General features: G+C 35.6%; 1 protein-coding gene across 1 annotated transcript; it reads left to right on the top strand.

Annotated features, from left to right (window-relative positions):
- The first annotated feature begins 575 nt into the window (after window positions 1-575).
- On the top strand, window positions 576-13538 carry LOC137003054 (zinc finger protein 665). Its single transcript, XM_067363070.1, has 3 exons — window positions 576-1314; window positions 1519-2472; window positions 12525-13538. Exons 1-3 carry the CDS (start codon window positions 1230-1232, stop codon window positions 13460-13462), a joined length of 1977 nt encoding a protein of 658 aa, XP_067219171.1. The 5' UTR covers window positions 576-1229; the 3' UTR covers window positions 13463-13538.
- Window positions 13539-15672: the final 2134 nt, after the last annotated feature.

The raw sequence follows: 15672 nt of genomic DNA, 5'->3' as shown, positions 1-15672 counted from the left end.
GTACTCTATTCCTGTGTCACTATCACTGCATAAAGCTAGTGAAATCTTAGGGTGTTATGTGTTTTATTAATTTTTTTTTTTTTTTTTTAAGTGTGTCGTGTTTTGGGGGTTTTTATTACTAGTGAACGATTGAAATGGATTTTGCTGGATACAATTGAAACATGTAAAGGTCATATTGTATCTCATTTATGCATTTGGCAGACGCTTTTATCCAAAATACAATAGTGATAGAAATAGTGCGTTATATTTTAGTTAAAGAGGTTAAAGCCATATTTTAGAGTTTTTGCATTGTGACATTATTTTCACCCGTTCAATTCAAGTCTTTATCCTTTTTATTTTCACAGGGTTCCTACGCAGTTTGGAAAAGTATGGGATTTGATTTGAATAATTTCCAGGTCTGGATAAGTATTGAAAAAGAAAGCAGAGTATGGAAAAATATTTTTGTTTCCAGACTATTGACCCTATTCAGCATTCTAAAATATAAAATTTAGAATTTCTAAATATATATATATATATATATATATATATATATATATATATATATATATATATATATATATATATATATAATCATACAAGCAGAGTGTTTTCATGGAAAAAGTGATAATTTAGTGGTTGTTGAACAACTGAATGAATTGATGGTGCACGTTTTTATTATGTAAATCTTTTTGAACTTCACTAAATGAACAGCAAACAATCATCTAAATCAGACTTTGAGAGAGGTTTGGAAATTTGAGTCTGGAAAAGTATGGAATTTGAAATGGAAAATGTGTAGGAAACTTTTTTTTTTTCATGTTTCCCATAAAAAGCAAAAGTAAATGTTTAATATGATTGAATAATATTAACTGTATTGCAGTAATTTTGCAGTATTACTAGAAAATGTACTGATTATATCAGAGGTCTTAAATCCTTCTCCTAGGGATCCACTAATCAAACACAGCTGATAATGGTCAGGATAGCTTTGGAATCACAGACAGGCATGCTGAAGCTAGTTGGAAATAAACTTTTCAGGACAGTGGGTCTACAAGAGAAGTGTTTAAGACCTCTGGATTAAATCATTACTTAAATTTGATTTGGCAGATCTGGACCTCCATACCACATCAAAGTGAAGCTGCTACCAGAGATGGCAATATTTCAGTCATTCTACGAGTGAAGAGGCCACATGGATTCAAACAAGCAGGAATAATTCTGGCGTAACAACTAATCCTGCTTAACACACTATTGAAAAGATGGAATTTGTCAGAGTGGTGATTGGGGACGTGAGTGATCCAGAACCATTCAAAATATTAAAGGATGACTGCGAGGAACAAAAAGGTTGGTCCCCGGTTTTATCAACTTATGGTGATTGCAGGGTCTACTTATTTATGTAAATCATATGACTTGTTAATGTTACATCATATTGAAGTAATATCCCTTCATTCACAAATTAATTTTTAAGGAAAAATGTGCATAATCACTGCAGCAATTCAGCGAGTGTGGGAAAAAAAAAATGTCTTGTTTATTTTGTGTTCATTTTAGACCTGTTGGAGGTGAAAGAGGAAAGTCAAGAGTTGAATGAAGTGAAGGAGAAATGTCAGTTTGAGGAACCTCATGCATTCATAACTAGTGAAAATCTTTGCTCACAGACTGAAAATAAATGTACACAGAAAACCGCTCTCATCTGCCCTCATTGTGGAAAGTGTTTTAAACAAAGAGGACACCTTGATGATCACATAAGGACTCACACTGGAGAGAAGCCTTACACATGCCTTCAATGTGGAAAGAGTTTCACACATAAAGGAAACCTTAAGGATCACATGAGAATTCACTCTGGAGAGAGGCGATTCGCATGTCAGCAGTGTGGAAAAAGATTCACGCATAAAGCAAACCTTACAGATCACATAAGGATTCATACTGGAGAGAAGCCTTTCACATGCTCACAGTGCGGAAGGAGTTTCACACATGCAACAAGTCTCAAAACTCACCTGCTCACTCACTCTGGAGAAAGGCCATTTAACTGTGAACAGTGTGGTCAAAAATTCATTTTAGCGGCACACTTAAAAAGACACCTTAAAATCCACACGAACGAGAGGCCCTATGTGTGTTCTTTTTGTGGGAAGAGTTTTTTATGGCTCTGCTATTTTAAAGACCACCAGAAAAAACACACCGGAGTGAAAGCTCATGTGTGCTCTGAGTGTGGGAGTGCTTTTACTAGAGCCAGTGAATTGAAAATGCACCAAAGAATCCATACTGGAGAAAAACCGTACAAGTGCTCATATTGTGGAAAGAGTTTCGCTGAATCTGGAAACCTGAAAAAACATGAGCGAGTGCACACTGGAGAGAAGCCGTACCAGTGCCCTTCATGCGGGAGGGGTTTCAGCCAATTCAGCCATCTACTGAGACATTTAAAACAGCAAAACTGTCCAAAGTTGTCACAGTTCATCTTCAGGCCCCAAGATGAGCAAAGTTCATCCCCAGGTGCAACACTTTCAAGTACATAGTAATTCTGTTGAATCAAAGACTCCCAAAATAGCAGTTTTATCTACAAAGATGGACTGATGTTTCTAGTCATCTGGGATGACTTGAAATTGAAGGATTAAAGGTCAATATATTACTGTATCTGTTACTGTATCTAGCTTTACATAACCTGGATTTCATAATATATATCCATAGAAGCTGACATCATCAAACATCATCAAAGTGGGTAACTTTTTAAAATACATTACTTGGAATGATGAGACTTAGTAGAGTAGTAGGTTGCTGTGAAGTACCATGAGTTCTTAGAGGTGTTTTTCTTATGTTGAAGTAGAAGTAGAAAGAAAAAAAAAGTATATTGATGTGGGATGGTTCACTCAGAAATGAAATTTGTCATCCTCTCTCTTGCATGTTCCTCCAAACCTCTATGATTTCTTTCTGCTGAACACAAAAGGAGACATTTAAAGGGATAGTTAACCCAAAAATGATTCCATGATTTACTCACCCTCAAAGCATCCTATTTGTCTATCTAATTTCAGATGAACGCAATCAGAGATATATTTAAAAAATATCCAGGTCCTCCAAGGTTTATAATGGTTGTGAGTGGTACCCCAAATCCTAAAGACAAACTCCAGGGGGTTAATAAAGGCCTTCTGAAGTGGATCAATGCATTTGTGTAAGACAAGTATCCTTATTTAAAACTTTATAAAGTAAAATAACGAGCTTCTGGCACGACAGCCATACGCATTCGACGTACGTCCAAAAAGCATTAACTTCCATGACATAGTACACAATGCCATGACAAACAGCCGTAGACTTTAAAAATAAATATGGGCATAGTGTCTATAATGCCACCCATAGATTTCTGAAGAGCATTTTTTAAGCCAAAAAGTGGCCGTTGCCATCGTTACCAAATATTGATATATTGTCCATTGTTCGCATCACATTTCTTCTGAATGATCTGCTCTCCATCATCAATCTTCAAGAAATTATGCAATCTGAACAGTGTTTATGTTGTAAAACTGTATACGATCGTATATATTAGACTCTCACTAACAAATGAGCCTGCGTCCAACGTATAATTTTTCAAAACAGTGCAGCAGTTTTAGTTATAATATCCAAGCAGTGCTGTCGAATTTTGTGGTGTCTTGAGAGGCATATTCTCCAGTCATTTGTCATAGTAAATCTCACGAACAAAACTTTTAGCCAATGCTAAGACGATCCAACAACATGTTCTGTTTATCTTCCGCATGTGTGCACATGTACACAGACATACATCTGTCTCTTATTAATTAATTGTATGAAAAAAGCACAAACACGGTAGAGATACCAAGTTCAGCGGCTGAGGTAACGTGATGGCTCACAGACAGCAACGGAAATCCACCTGGCATTCAAGTGGCCACACCCTTAATTATGCAGAATTTTAAGGCTTAATATAATTTAAAGGGATGAGTTATAAAAAATTCACCCCCCTCAGAGTTGTCCATAGCAGCCAATCGTTGAAATGCAATTTAAGTCATTTCCGTATTGGCTTCAAGAGAAACTGAGGGAGGTTGGCGCTTGAGAACAACATGTAGTTCGAAAATTAAATCCTTCAATTTCGTTTTTTGGTGAACTATCCCTTTAAGCCTTACAGTATATCCAAGCTCTTTGTTTATACCCTGCTCTTTTCCACACAAATGTGCAATTCTGACTGTCAAGCGCCAAGTACAATAAATGCAGACTCTTTCTAAAATCCCTTTGTTTTCCATGGAAGAAGAAAAAAAGTTTTGAGCAACATTGGACACTAGATTGTGACAAATTCTCATTTCAGCGTTAACTGTGCCTTTCTGTCAATTAGTGGAGAACTAAAGAGAAATAACTGCAGTGAGATCAGTAAGGTTTTGGTGATTAACCAGAACATGGTAGAACATGACACTATCAGTGCCAAAATCAGTTTGATTTTCAAGTAACACAATTGTTGATAGAATGTACATTGAATGCATTGAATGCAAACTGAATAAATGTTTAATGCTTGTTCACCTTTAGAAACTCTTGTTGATAAAGTACATTTTCTATGTTTTGTGTACTTTGTTTGCAAACATCAGTCAAGCTTGGTTGTTATAGCTTTTCTTACAGTTCACATTTCTGAAACATTTAGATACCCCTTTACCACATTAAGCCTTATGCTACCGCAAAAACACCACAAAATGAGGATTTTAATGTCAGTGTTTATCAGCATATATAGAAAAATACATAAACTCTGTCATTACTGTCAAGGATCTTTTTACACAATGCCGACTAGAAAAAAAAAAAAAAAAAACATGAGGTTTCAGATACATGTAATAAACTTCAAAACCACTGCAGTAACAAAGTGTCTACGATTGTCCTCTTTTGGGGACTTGTGTAGGTTACTAACACTACTAATAGTTAAACATTATGAAAACCACATCTCAATGCTGTTATTGCACGATAAATTTGTTACTACCCTTGATGTGAGGACCATGTTTCTTATTAACTCTTGTCACCACTACATACTAGTGAGTGGTGACTGAGAGTTTGCATGCTTGCATTTATCACCTATATCAATTTTTGTTACTTAGTTGTTTCATTCATTCGCTAAACAATTTAATCAAACTGGCAGGAAAACTGGTTTCAGTGTGGAGTCCTGCTGAACATTCAAATTCATCTGTTTGAAAGCTAGTCAGATTACCCAGGTGAAAAACCAAGTATACTTGAATGGTTGAATACCTGAGTGGTTGAGAGGAGCTTGATGCAGTGCTGAGTGCTTTAAGACAAATATCCTTATTTAAATCTATATAAAGTAAAATAATGAGCTTCTGGCAGGATAGCCATATGTATTCGATGTACGTCCAAAAAGCGTTAACTTCTGTGATGTAGTACACATGACATGAGTCATGACATAGTATGTCATGGCGCATTGCGCTTGATACATATGCAAATCATTGTATCTCAGTGTTGTTTACTGCATGATTCTGCTAAATATTGTGCAACAGAACTTTCTTATTTTAGACTTAAATACGTGTTTCCTCTCATAGTAACTATAGGGATGGTATTAACTTGGGACTAGTTATTAACAGTGAATGGTATAACTAAAGGTAAGATTCAGTGTATTGTCTCCCTTTGTGTTCAACAGACAAATGGAACAACATGAGGTTTACCCCAATAATGTTCCTTTTTATATTTTGTGAATAAATTCAATGAGTAACTAAATATGTGTGTTAGCTATTTAACATGTTATTGTAGGCTGATTTATACAATTTAATTGTTACTGAATTAAAAAAAAAAAAAAAAGTGCAGGTAATATAACCTTTGTAGCCTTTATAGTTAAAATTTGACAAATTACAGAATTATTGTTAAAAAAAAATTATTTGATCTCTTTCTGTTTTATATTATTGTTTTATATTAAAGCTGTTTTACTTTGAAAGATGATAGAAAGAAAAAAAATTAATGACAGCATGTGAAGTAATAGAAGAGAGTCAGACTGGTAACCCAAAGGTTGCAGGTTCGATTCTCAATACCGGCAGGAAATGACTGAGGTGCTCTTGAGCAAAGTCCCCAATTGCTGTAGCAAAATGGCTGCCCACTGCTTTGGGTGTTTGTGTTCACTAACTAATCCTAATGTGTGTTCACTAACTTGGATGGGTAAAATGCAAAGGAAAAATTCCAAGTATAGGACCTTAATCTCCTAAGAAAGTAAATATGTTATCAATCTCTAATGCAGAGTGTTGGAATATGTGTGTGGTATCGCTGTCTTTCTGTTCAACTCAAAGCTCAACTGGCTAAACCAGGGGTGTCCAATCCTGCTCCTGGAGGACCACTGCAAAGTTTAGCTCCATCCCCAATTAAACACACCTGAACCAGCTATTCATGGTCTGACTAGTCATACTAGAAACTTCCAGGGAGGTATAGAGGCAAGTTGGAGCAGGATAGTGGCCCTCTGAGACACTTAAAGGGTTAGTTCACCCAAAAATTTAAATTCTGTCATTTTTTACTTACCCTCATGCCGTTCCACACCCGTAAGACCTTTGTTAATCTTCAGAACACAAATTAAGATATTTTAGTTGAAATCCGATGGCTCCGTGAGGCCTTCATAGGGAGCAATGACATTTCCTCTCTCAAGACACATAAAGGTACTAAAAGCATATTTAAATCAGTTCATGTGAATACAGTGGTTCAATATTAATATTATAAAGTGATGAGAATATTCGTGGAGCGCCAAAAAAAAAACAAAATAACGACTCATATAGTGATGGCCGATTTCAAAACACTTCTTCAGGAAGCATCGGAGCATAATAAATCAGCGTATCGTATCAGCGGTTCGGAGTGCCAAAGTCATGTGATTTCAGCAGTTGACAGTTTGACATGAGATCTGAATCATGATTTGATGCTTCATGAAACATTGTTTTGAAATCGGCCATCACTATATAAGTCGTTATTTTTTTTTTTTTTTTGGCGCTCCACAAATATTCTCATCACTTTATAATATTAATATTGAACCACTGTACTTACATGAACCGGTTTAAATATGTTTTTAGTACCTTTATGGATCTTGAGAGAGGAAATGTCATTGCTCCCTATGAAGGCCTCACTGAGCCATCGGATTTCAACTAAAATATCTTAATTTGCGTTCCAAAGAACAAAAATTTTTTGGGTGAACTAACCCTTTAATATTTAATATCACAATATAATATATGTCTGTATTAGTGATCAGCTGAATATTTCAATGTTATTTCCATCATTTTGACAGACAAAAACATTACCTGCTTTAGAAACATTCCAGTAAACACTACTAATAATGAAAATGGGAGACAAATACATTTGTGCGAAAACAAACTTGGAAAGAGACGTAAGGATTAGGGTAGAAAAACAAGAGATTCTTAGTGCATTCCAGTTAATTTTTCATGGAATATATAAGATAAATCAGGACTCAGGAGAGCAGACCACAAATGCGAAGTAGCTAGGCCTATGTATTTTTTCATACTGTTACAGCAGAAAACAAAGGAGAGAAAAAAATAATCTAGAGGAAAATAATGCAGCGATTGAAAAGAGCTCATGCCGTAGATGTTCTTGTTATATCATGTGACATTAAAATACCAAGTTATTCTCCTGACATCTGAAAATAGAACATAAAGGAAAATTTGAAACTCATTCAGTCAAACTGTTAGATAAGGATTATTTGTAGTGTAACATTATGATTTCAAATGACTTGTTTCGTTTTTTTTTTTTTTTCGTGGAACTTCCCCAAACCGGAAGTGCATCCTATAATACAAAATGAAGGTAAAAAGATACTGTGGCATTTGAGGTTTCAAGTTTAATTTTCAGTTCAATAATTTGCACATGTGTCTGGAATTAAACTAATAATGAGGTCCTTTCTTACATAGGCCTTATTATGTTCTAAAGAAAAACTAATGCTAATGCTAAAAAATCTAATTAGTTCATCTAGAAAGCAGCTTATAAACACCTTAAAGTAGATTTAAATGCATTCTTAATATTTCCCTGTCCTTGGAGTGTTTATTTATGCTTTGTCTCAAAATTTGGTTTTGCAACACTTTATACCCTTTCCCCCACGCATCAAGCTCACTACAGTTCAGTAGGTGGCGGTAATTCATCTAAGTTTCTTTGCCACCCACCAATAACAATACATGAAGAACAGCAACAACAACTCAAACTCTTCAGCTCTCTGGTCTTGTTTATGGAGCATTTGGTAAGTGCTGGTTCTAGTTCAATTAAGTTATTGTTCTTATCGTTTCTTCTTGATAATGGGAGTAATTTTAATGTCTTATATTTGACTTTCTGTAACTGAAGTGGACTCAGTGCTGTCTGGAAATTGCATAGATTCATTGAGGGAACCTGGAGTCAGAGAGCATTTGAGAATGTTTTCATTCAATCTCAATCTTTTCAGTGACTCGTAGTTTAGTGGATTCACTCCCGCATTTAAATGCATTATTCACTCCCGAATCTTTGCAGTTTGCACGTTACTGTTGGTCCACTTAACAGCATGAAAAAAATGACTTTTTTGACTATTTTTTTTTATTGTGTTGTTGCCTTTGTAGGTTTAGGACTTCAACATGGACAGCTGAGATTTTGATATTTTTCATATTCTGTGAACATATCCAATAAGTTTAAATGGATTTTTACATTTTATCAGAGTTTCTGTGGGTCTTAAAAAGTCTTATTTCACTCTTCCACAAATTAAGCTTTTAAAAAGTCTTAAATCAAAGCAGGAAGTCTCATAAAGTTGTGGCTTTAAATGTTGCATGCACTGCAAAAATAAATTCTTTCTTTTTTTCCCTAGTACAAACAGACTATCTAAAGATTCTCAAATATATTTTCTTAAAATGCAAAATGACGATGTGATGTTTTGTTTTCTGAGAAAAAGAAAAAAGGGAGTTTACACTTTAAACAAAAACAAATACCGGTTAGTGGGCAATGAAAACTAGAATTTTTAATTAAGTTGGTTTTTCTGAGCCCATTGGCAGATATTTATTCTTGTTTTAAACCCCACTTCATTTTGATCAGTTTCACTGAAAATAAGACTTCTTATCTTATATCATTTTCTTCTCATATAAATGTGTCTTGATTTAAGAATCGTTTTACTGGAAAACAAGACAAAAATACTGAAAACACCAAAAATATTTTTTTTGCCATGTGATCAGAAGATACAGTAAAAATTATGTCCATATTCTAGTGGTTGGGAGCAGAGGTTTTAAAGGCCTTAAAGGGGTCATGAATTGAGAAATCAACTTTTGATTTAGCTTTATATATATATATATATATATATATATATATATATATATATATACATATATATAAAGAGGTCATCATACTATAAGAATATCCTGTAAGTTTCAGAACTGAAACTTCCTTATTAGTTCAATAAAAGCTTTTATTGACACCCGGCCCAGCGAACAACTGATCCTGGAATGTGCCTATCATAGATAGGTGAGATGCGGCCTCTGCAGAAGAAATCGACATTGCAACGATAGCCCGGCCCACTGGCGTGTTAGTGAGATGAGAAGGAGAAAAGAGCATTACAGGACAAAAGTAACATTACCTTTCAAAGCATCCTAATGCTAGGAATATGGTAGATTTCACTGTGGATTCTTTGGTAAATCAGTCACATTTCAGTGTAGGCTTTGCAAACAGACTTTTACAGTATGGACTCGAAAGTGATGCAACAACATGTAAGTAACTGTTCATTCTAATGCCTGATCTGATATGTAATGTTTCATGTACAGTGGGATGTTCTTTGTCTATGTGTCAGTAAATCAAACCAGTGACTTAATGTTCATCTTCACATTGTTTCTTTTAGTAGTATAAAATAAGCTGTTATTTAAATTGCATATAGAAAGCAATCAAAGAACGCTCCCTTTACAATCGCTAGAGCTGTCAATCAAACAGCACGAGCTGGAGCTGTCAATTAAACAGGTTGACACCTTGCACTTCTGGAGACTCCAGGTTGGTTGTGGTTCTGGAAAATGGTGGTACTGGAGACCATAAATGGTTCCTGATGGTTTCAAACTTAATTATTTTCCTTAATTCTAAATTATTTTGCAGTTAATATGTCTTTTCTTCTCCAACTGTTTTTGGCTGACCCAATGAGCATTTCACTGTCCAATGTTCTTTCTCATGAGCATGTAATCATTTTTGACTTTTCAGTCTGAGTTAAATCTGTTTTTGGCTCATTTTGCTTGTAAAAGTAAACCTGCCCAATAATTATGCACACTTGAATATAATGAACATTTTTCATTTCTAGCCTTCATGAACAATTATATATCACTTATAAATGATTAAATGCAAAATTATTAGTAGTTACTTAGTTTGATGTGGTTTGGAATTGGTAAAATGTTCCTAGAAAAAAATATGATCAGAAAATCAACTTGCATGCATAATAATTATGCATGCACTGTATGGCATTATATTTAGATTGTGACATGAAAGGTTGCAGTGATGAACATTGTGGCCGATCACAGACATTTTGTTGAGCACATGAAAGCAGTGATCTCATCATTGCAACTCAGTTTCTGCACACTAACGAATGCTTTCATCTTAACTATCAGTGCAAACGCGATAAGAGATTTGTTGAATAAAACGGGAGTTTTGGTCTGAGTCCAGAACTCAGTTACTGATAAACTTGCACTGTTTGATTGACAGCTCCAGCAATTGTAAAGGGAGCGTTCTTTGATCACTTTCTAAATATAATTTAATCACTGTTTAAATAGCAGATTATATTCATCCTACAGAAACAATGTGAAGTTGACCATTTAGTCACTGGTTTGATTTACTGACACAGACAAAGCATATCTGACTGCACATGAAACATTACATATCAGATCAGGCATTACCTATCTAGATTTCTCAACTCATCACCCTTTTAAATCCGAAAATAAAATATTTAGGTTACAACTGCATCTGTCTGAAAAAAACAAAAACAAACAAAGCAGTGATTGACTTTTTTATTGTTAGTTTCAGTGCTTTTAATGTAATCTTATTAATAAAAAAAACAAAAAACTGTTATTTAGCTCAAACAAGTAACCTTTAAGTAAGGAGACCTCAGAGCTGGAATTAAACTGGAATGAAAAAAAAAAAAGTTTCTATCAATATTAACTGAAATAGAAAATAATTAATTTATAATTCTTGCACAGAAGAGAGACTTGATGTTTCCAAACAAAGGAAAAAATGTATATTGGTATCAGTTATCGGCCAAAATCATTTTAATGTTTTCCTTTAGTGTAATTTATTTGTTTGTGCATGTATACAAAAGGATTTATTCTATCTAACAGTACATCTATCTGTCTAAAAGGTGTGTGTAACAAAAATAAACAAAGTGTAACAAAATAAAAAATTACCACTGTGAAACATTCTGCTCAAGTCGTGCTAGCAATATTGTTTCCAATCTGCTTGATCACTCGCATTTTCAGAATTTCTTAAGCTTAAACTGATAAGTAAATACAACATTAAATGCGTTTACAATTGCTTTAGAAACCTTGCAAGCTGAAGATTGCGATTATGGTAAGGAGCGTTACATTTCAGACACTTGCTTGAGGTTTTAGGCCAATAACAATGCACTGGGTCAGCTGGCCAATCAGAGCACTCTGAGCTTTTCAGAAGCAGGGGCTTTGTAGAAATCAGTGCATTTCAGACAGACTGGGAATAGACATACTGCACTATTGTACAGTATGTGAAAAATAATGTGTTTTTTGAGCATTAAAAGCACGTTAACCTATTCTGTTACAAACAATAAAATAGCATCATAGGAACTGTTGTATAAAATCAATATCAACAATTCAATAATTGCAGTCGTGCTGATATTCAGGAATGAGAACAGCACTCTTGTTTGTATGATTCTGTTTAACTGCATCATATAGAAATGTATGCCAAAAACTCATATAGGGGCATTTTTGCCCCCATATCTTGAATTTTGGGGGCATTTTAACTGCTTTCTATGACTCATCATGGTGTGTTTTTGTTTGCAAAGTGAGTGACATACTCGATAATGTCAGCTTCCACGTTGTTAAAATAACAATTATCATGTTATCGTCAAACATAAATATCACACACCCCTTACAATTACTCTATTATAGCTCTTCTTTTTGTATCCAGTGTCAGACATAGTGGTCTCGTTTAAAATTTAAAATGCATTTAATATAAAGTGTATTTAATTGTATGAATTAATGAATGAATTAATTGTATGTACTGCATAATCACTTTTCAGATCTGGTCCTCCATACCACAGCAATGAGCTGTGATGCTGTAAATAAGGAGTTTATTAAAGAGGAGAATGACAACATGGGAAATTCAGAAGCATGCTGAGTGAAACACGAAGATTCTGAGGAATAAAGAGGTTGGTGTCAGAAACAAATTTTCTGACTGATTAATAGAATCGTAGGTTTTTACATATTTATAGAAGCAAAATATAGCATAGTTTTAACAATTGGCCAAGGACAAATAGAAGTGAAATTTAAAAATCACATGTAAAAAAAATATAATAATAGTAATAATATAATATAATATAATATAATATAATATAATAATTATTTATTATTTTTTTATTTATTTATTTTTAGACATGATGAGCATGCAAGAGAAAAGTGAAGAATTGAATGTAATGGAGAAAAAACGCCAGTATCAGGAACTTCATGATGCCATATCTGGGGGAATACAAGAACAAAAAAATTCTCAAAGAGCAGAAGCCAAAAAGACTTATACTTGCCCTCAATGTGGAAAGAGCGTCTCACGTAAAGAAAGCCTCAAGGATCACATAAGAGTTCACACTGGAGAGAAACCTTTCACATGCCTTCAATGTGGAAAGAGTTTCAAATATAAAACAACCATTCGGATTCACACAAGACTTCACACTGGTGAGAAGCCATTTACATGCCCTCAGTGTGGAAAGAGTTTCACACAGAAAGGAGCCTTTAAGATTCATATAAGAATTCACACTGAAGAGAAGCCGTTCACATGTGATCAGTGTGGAAAGAGTTTTAAATGGTCAAGAAGTCTTAAAGTTCATAAGCTCACTCACTCTGGAGAAAAGCCATTTGATTGTGATCAGTGTGATAAAAAGTTTGTCAAGGAATCAGATTTAAAGGGCCACATGAAAGTTCACACAAAAGAAAAGCCTTACTTGTGTTCTGTTTGTGGAAAGGCGTTTTCATGGTTGGGCCGTTTTAAAGACCATCAGAAAATACACACTGGTCTAAAAGAGTATTTGTGCTCCGATTGTGGTAAAGCCTTTACTACAGCCACTGAGTTGAAAGTGCACCGAAGGATCCACACCGGAGAAAGACCTTACAAGTGTTCATATTGTGAAAAGAGTTTCAAGCAGTTAGGAGGCCTGCAAGGACATGAGAGAATTCACACTGGAGAGAAGCCATATCAATGCCATCAATGTGGAAAGAGATTCGGCCACTCCAGAACTGCACAGATTCACAGAAAGAAGCATTGCCCAAAATTAAATGGAATGTCAGTACAATTGGAGATACAAGACCATAGCAGATATTAATAAGTGCTGAATTTTTGCCCTTGTTTTATTTTTTCCTGTTATTTGTGATTCAAAATGTGAAAAAAATCCCAACATGCCAAATTGGAGCATTCAGACATTTACTGAATGTGATAAAGTTTCAAATCTTCATTTGTGATTTTTCATAGACTTGCATTACTGTAATTATCTGGATGTTTATTGTTGCACTGCTGAGTCACATGTTTCTGAAGCCCCGAACACACAATTCAATTAAGTTTTCTCAGTGTGTTTCGCACCGTCAGCTGTAGTTGGTCCTCGTTGGCTTTTTTTCAGACGATTTGATGTTAAATCGGCATTGGAGCTCGTCGGCCAGTCGGGCCATCTGATCATTCTGATTGGCTGTTCAGCTAATACCACCTGCTGGTACGGAAAGGCATTTCTTCTTACGCAGGTGCAGAATGGATGTGCTAGTTGGCCGTCAGATGTCAAGCGTCGGTTTGGTGTGTCAGGGCAACTTTGGACCCAGATGCTGCCGACGTGAGCCAACCCCGCCACTAGTTCGTTGGCATCGGCTTGGTGTGTTCCGGGCTTAAGAGTTCGCTGACCCATTTAAGCAGCAGTGAAATAATTAAAGGCCCACTGAAGTGCCTTAAAATGTGCAGCGTTATTCAGTGTTGATGTAATTTCCACTGAGACAGGAAGACAGGCTCGGACATATTGAGCGGCTCCTCCCCTTTTTTAAAAATAGACAATAGAGTTTTGTTTATAACACAGCTCAGCCAGAGCCGTTGAGCTTGGTATAGTTGACAGTTGACAGCTGTAGTCTAATAGATTCACCTTTTAGATTTAATATGAAACTGTTGCTAAAGCAAAAACAGTGAACAATCATGCTGAGTATGTGTAAAAAGTGTGTAATTTATTTTGGTGCATGGCACCGGCGTTTTCTTTTCTACTCCTCAGTGCTGTTTCTAAAGCCGAGTCCATCTAACTGTTTCTCCTAATCTCCTCCATTTCACTTTAAAATTCTGTGTAGAATTTAAATGGGTTCGATATGTTTTGTGGTCTGCGTTAACTCAGATCATCCGCTCTGTGCTCTCGTGTCTCTGGACCGGAGCCGACTTGTGTGCGTACTGTGGCAGTTCGTGTGACACTAAAGTAAAAACCAGACTTCATTCCCCACACTGGAAAGCATGTTTACACTATCCTCATGTAGCCAGACCTTCAGACTGATGGCAGAAGGATGTTTGACTGACATGTACCACAACCGTTCAATTAGTTTTGTTCCGTGTCATAATTAGGGGTGATGTCCCAACAATAACAGACCAGCGTGCATCCAATAAATGATTAATTCAAGAACGTTGTACAAGTTACAGCAACACTGAAGCCGTGAACTTGACATACTTTTGAAAATCCAGTGTTTAGTTGATCCTGATAAGCGCTCATTGTCACAGTTGTAAACATGCTGTTCTTCTTCCACGAGAGGGTTTGGCATCACTGCATTTGTTTCCAGTTGGACCATTAAAGAACGCGACACACGTATCCTGGACATCCTGTAGAATTCAACCAACCAGATGACGACTTTCAAAATCCTGAAGTGTTTGCCCTATGTATCAGACATTCAGCCAACTGTCAGTGGGCGTGATGTTTGAGGCTGAGACTAGTTACACTCTGAATCATTCCCTATGCCCAATATACTGCACTATGTGCCATTCACCATATAGAACAGTAATTGTGTGAACAAGTGACTGATTTTAGTCACAGCTTCAGCGTCCATTTATAGTGAAGAGGGTGGGATGGCTAGATTTCTAGAGAGCATTTGATTGGACAGAAAATCTGATGAGAAGTAGAAGTGCAGAGTGATGTCATCAAAATCTTTAATCCATATTTGTCAAAGTGAAGTTTTGAATGCTTACATCTTCTAAATGTGAATTTTGTCAATTTTTTGGAGCACACTAGCTTATAGATAATCTTAAAGGATTAGTTCACTTTCAAATGAAAATTACCTTAAGCTTTACTCACCCTCAAGTCATCCTAGGTGTATATGACTCTCTTCTTTCTGATGAAAACAATCTGAGAAATATTAATAAATATCCTGACACATCCGAGCTTTATCATGGCAGTGAATGGGGGTCACTAGCATGAGCTGAAGAAAGTGCTTCCATCCACATCCATCAATCATAAATGTGTGCTCCACATGGCTCTGGGGGGTTAATAAAGGCCTTCTGAAGTGAAACGATGCATTTGTGTAAAAA

Source organism: Chanodichthys erythropterus, chromosome 16 (genome assembly GCF_024489055.1).
Source record: "Chanodichthys erythropterus isolate Z2021 chromosome 16, ASM2448905v1, whole genome shotgun sequence".
NCBI classification, from domain to species: domain Eukaryota; kingdom Metazoa; phylum Chordata; class Actinopteri; order Cypriniformes; family Xenocyprididae; genus Chanodichthys; species Chanodichthys erythropterus.
The sequence above is the reverse complement of the archived record's forward strand: the minus strand, read 5'-3'. Positions and strand labels throughout refer to the sequence as shown.

Bases quoted from the DNA above. Each gene is read 5' to 3' on its own strand.
- LOC137003054 (XM_067363070.1), top strand. From the start codon at position 1,230: ATGGAATTTGTCAGAGTGGTGATTGGGGACGTGAGTGATCCAGAACCA. The intron at 1,315-1,518 runs GTTGGTCCCCGG...TGTTCATTTTAG, and splicing joins TGACTGCGAGGAACAAAAAG to ACCTGTTGGAGGTGAAAGAG. The intron at 2,473-12,524 runs GTACATAGTAAT...ATTTATTTTTAG, and splicing joins CCCAGGTGCAACACTTTCAA to ACATGATGAGCATGCAAGAG.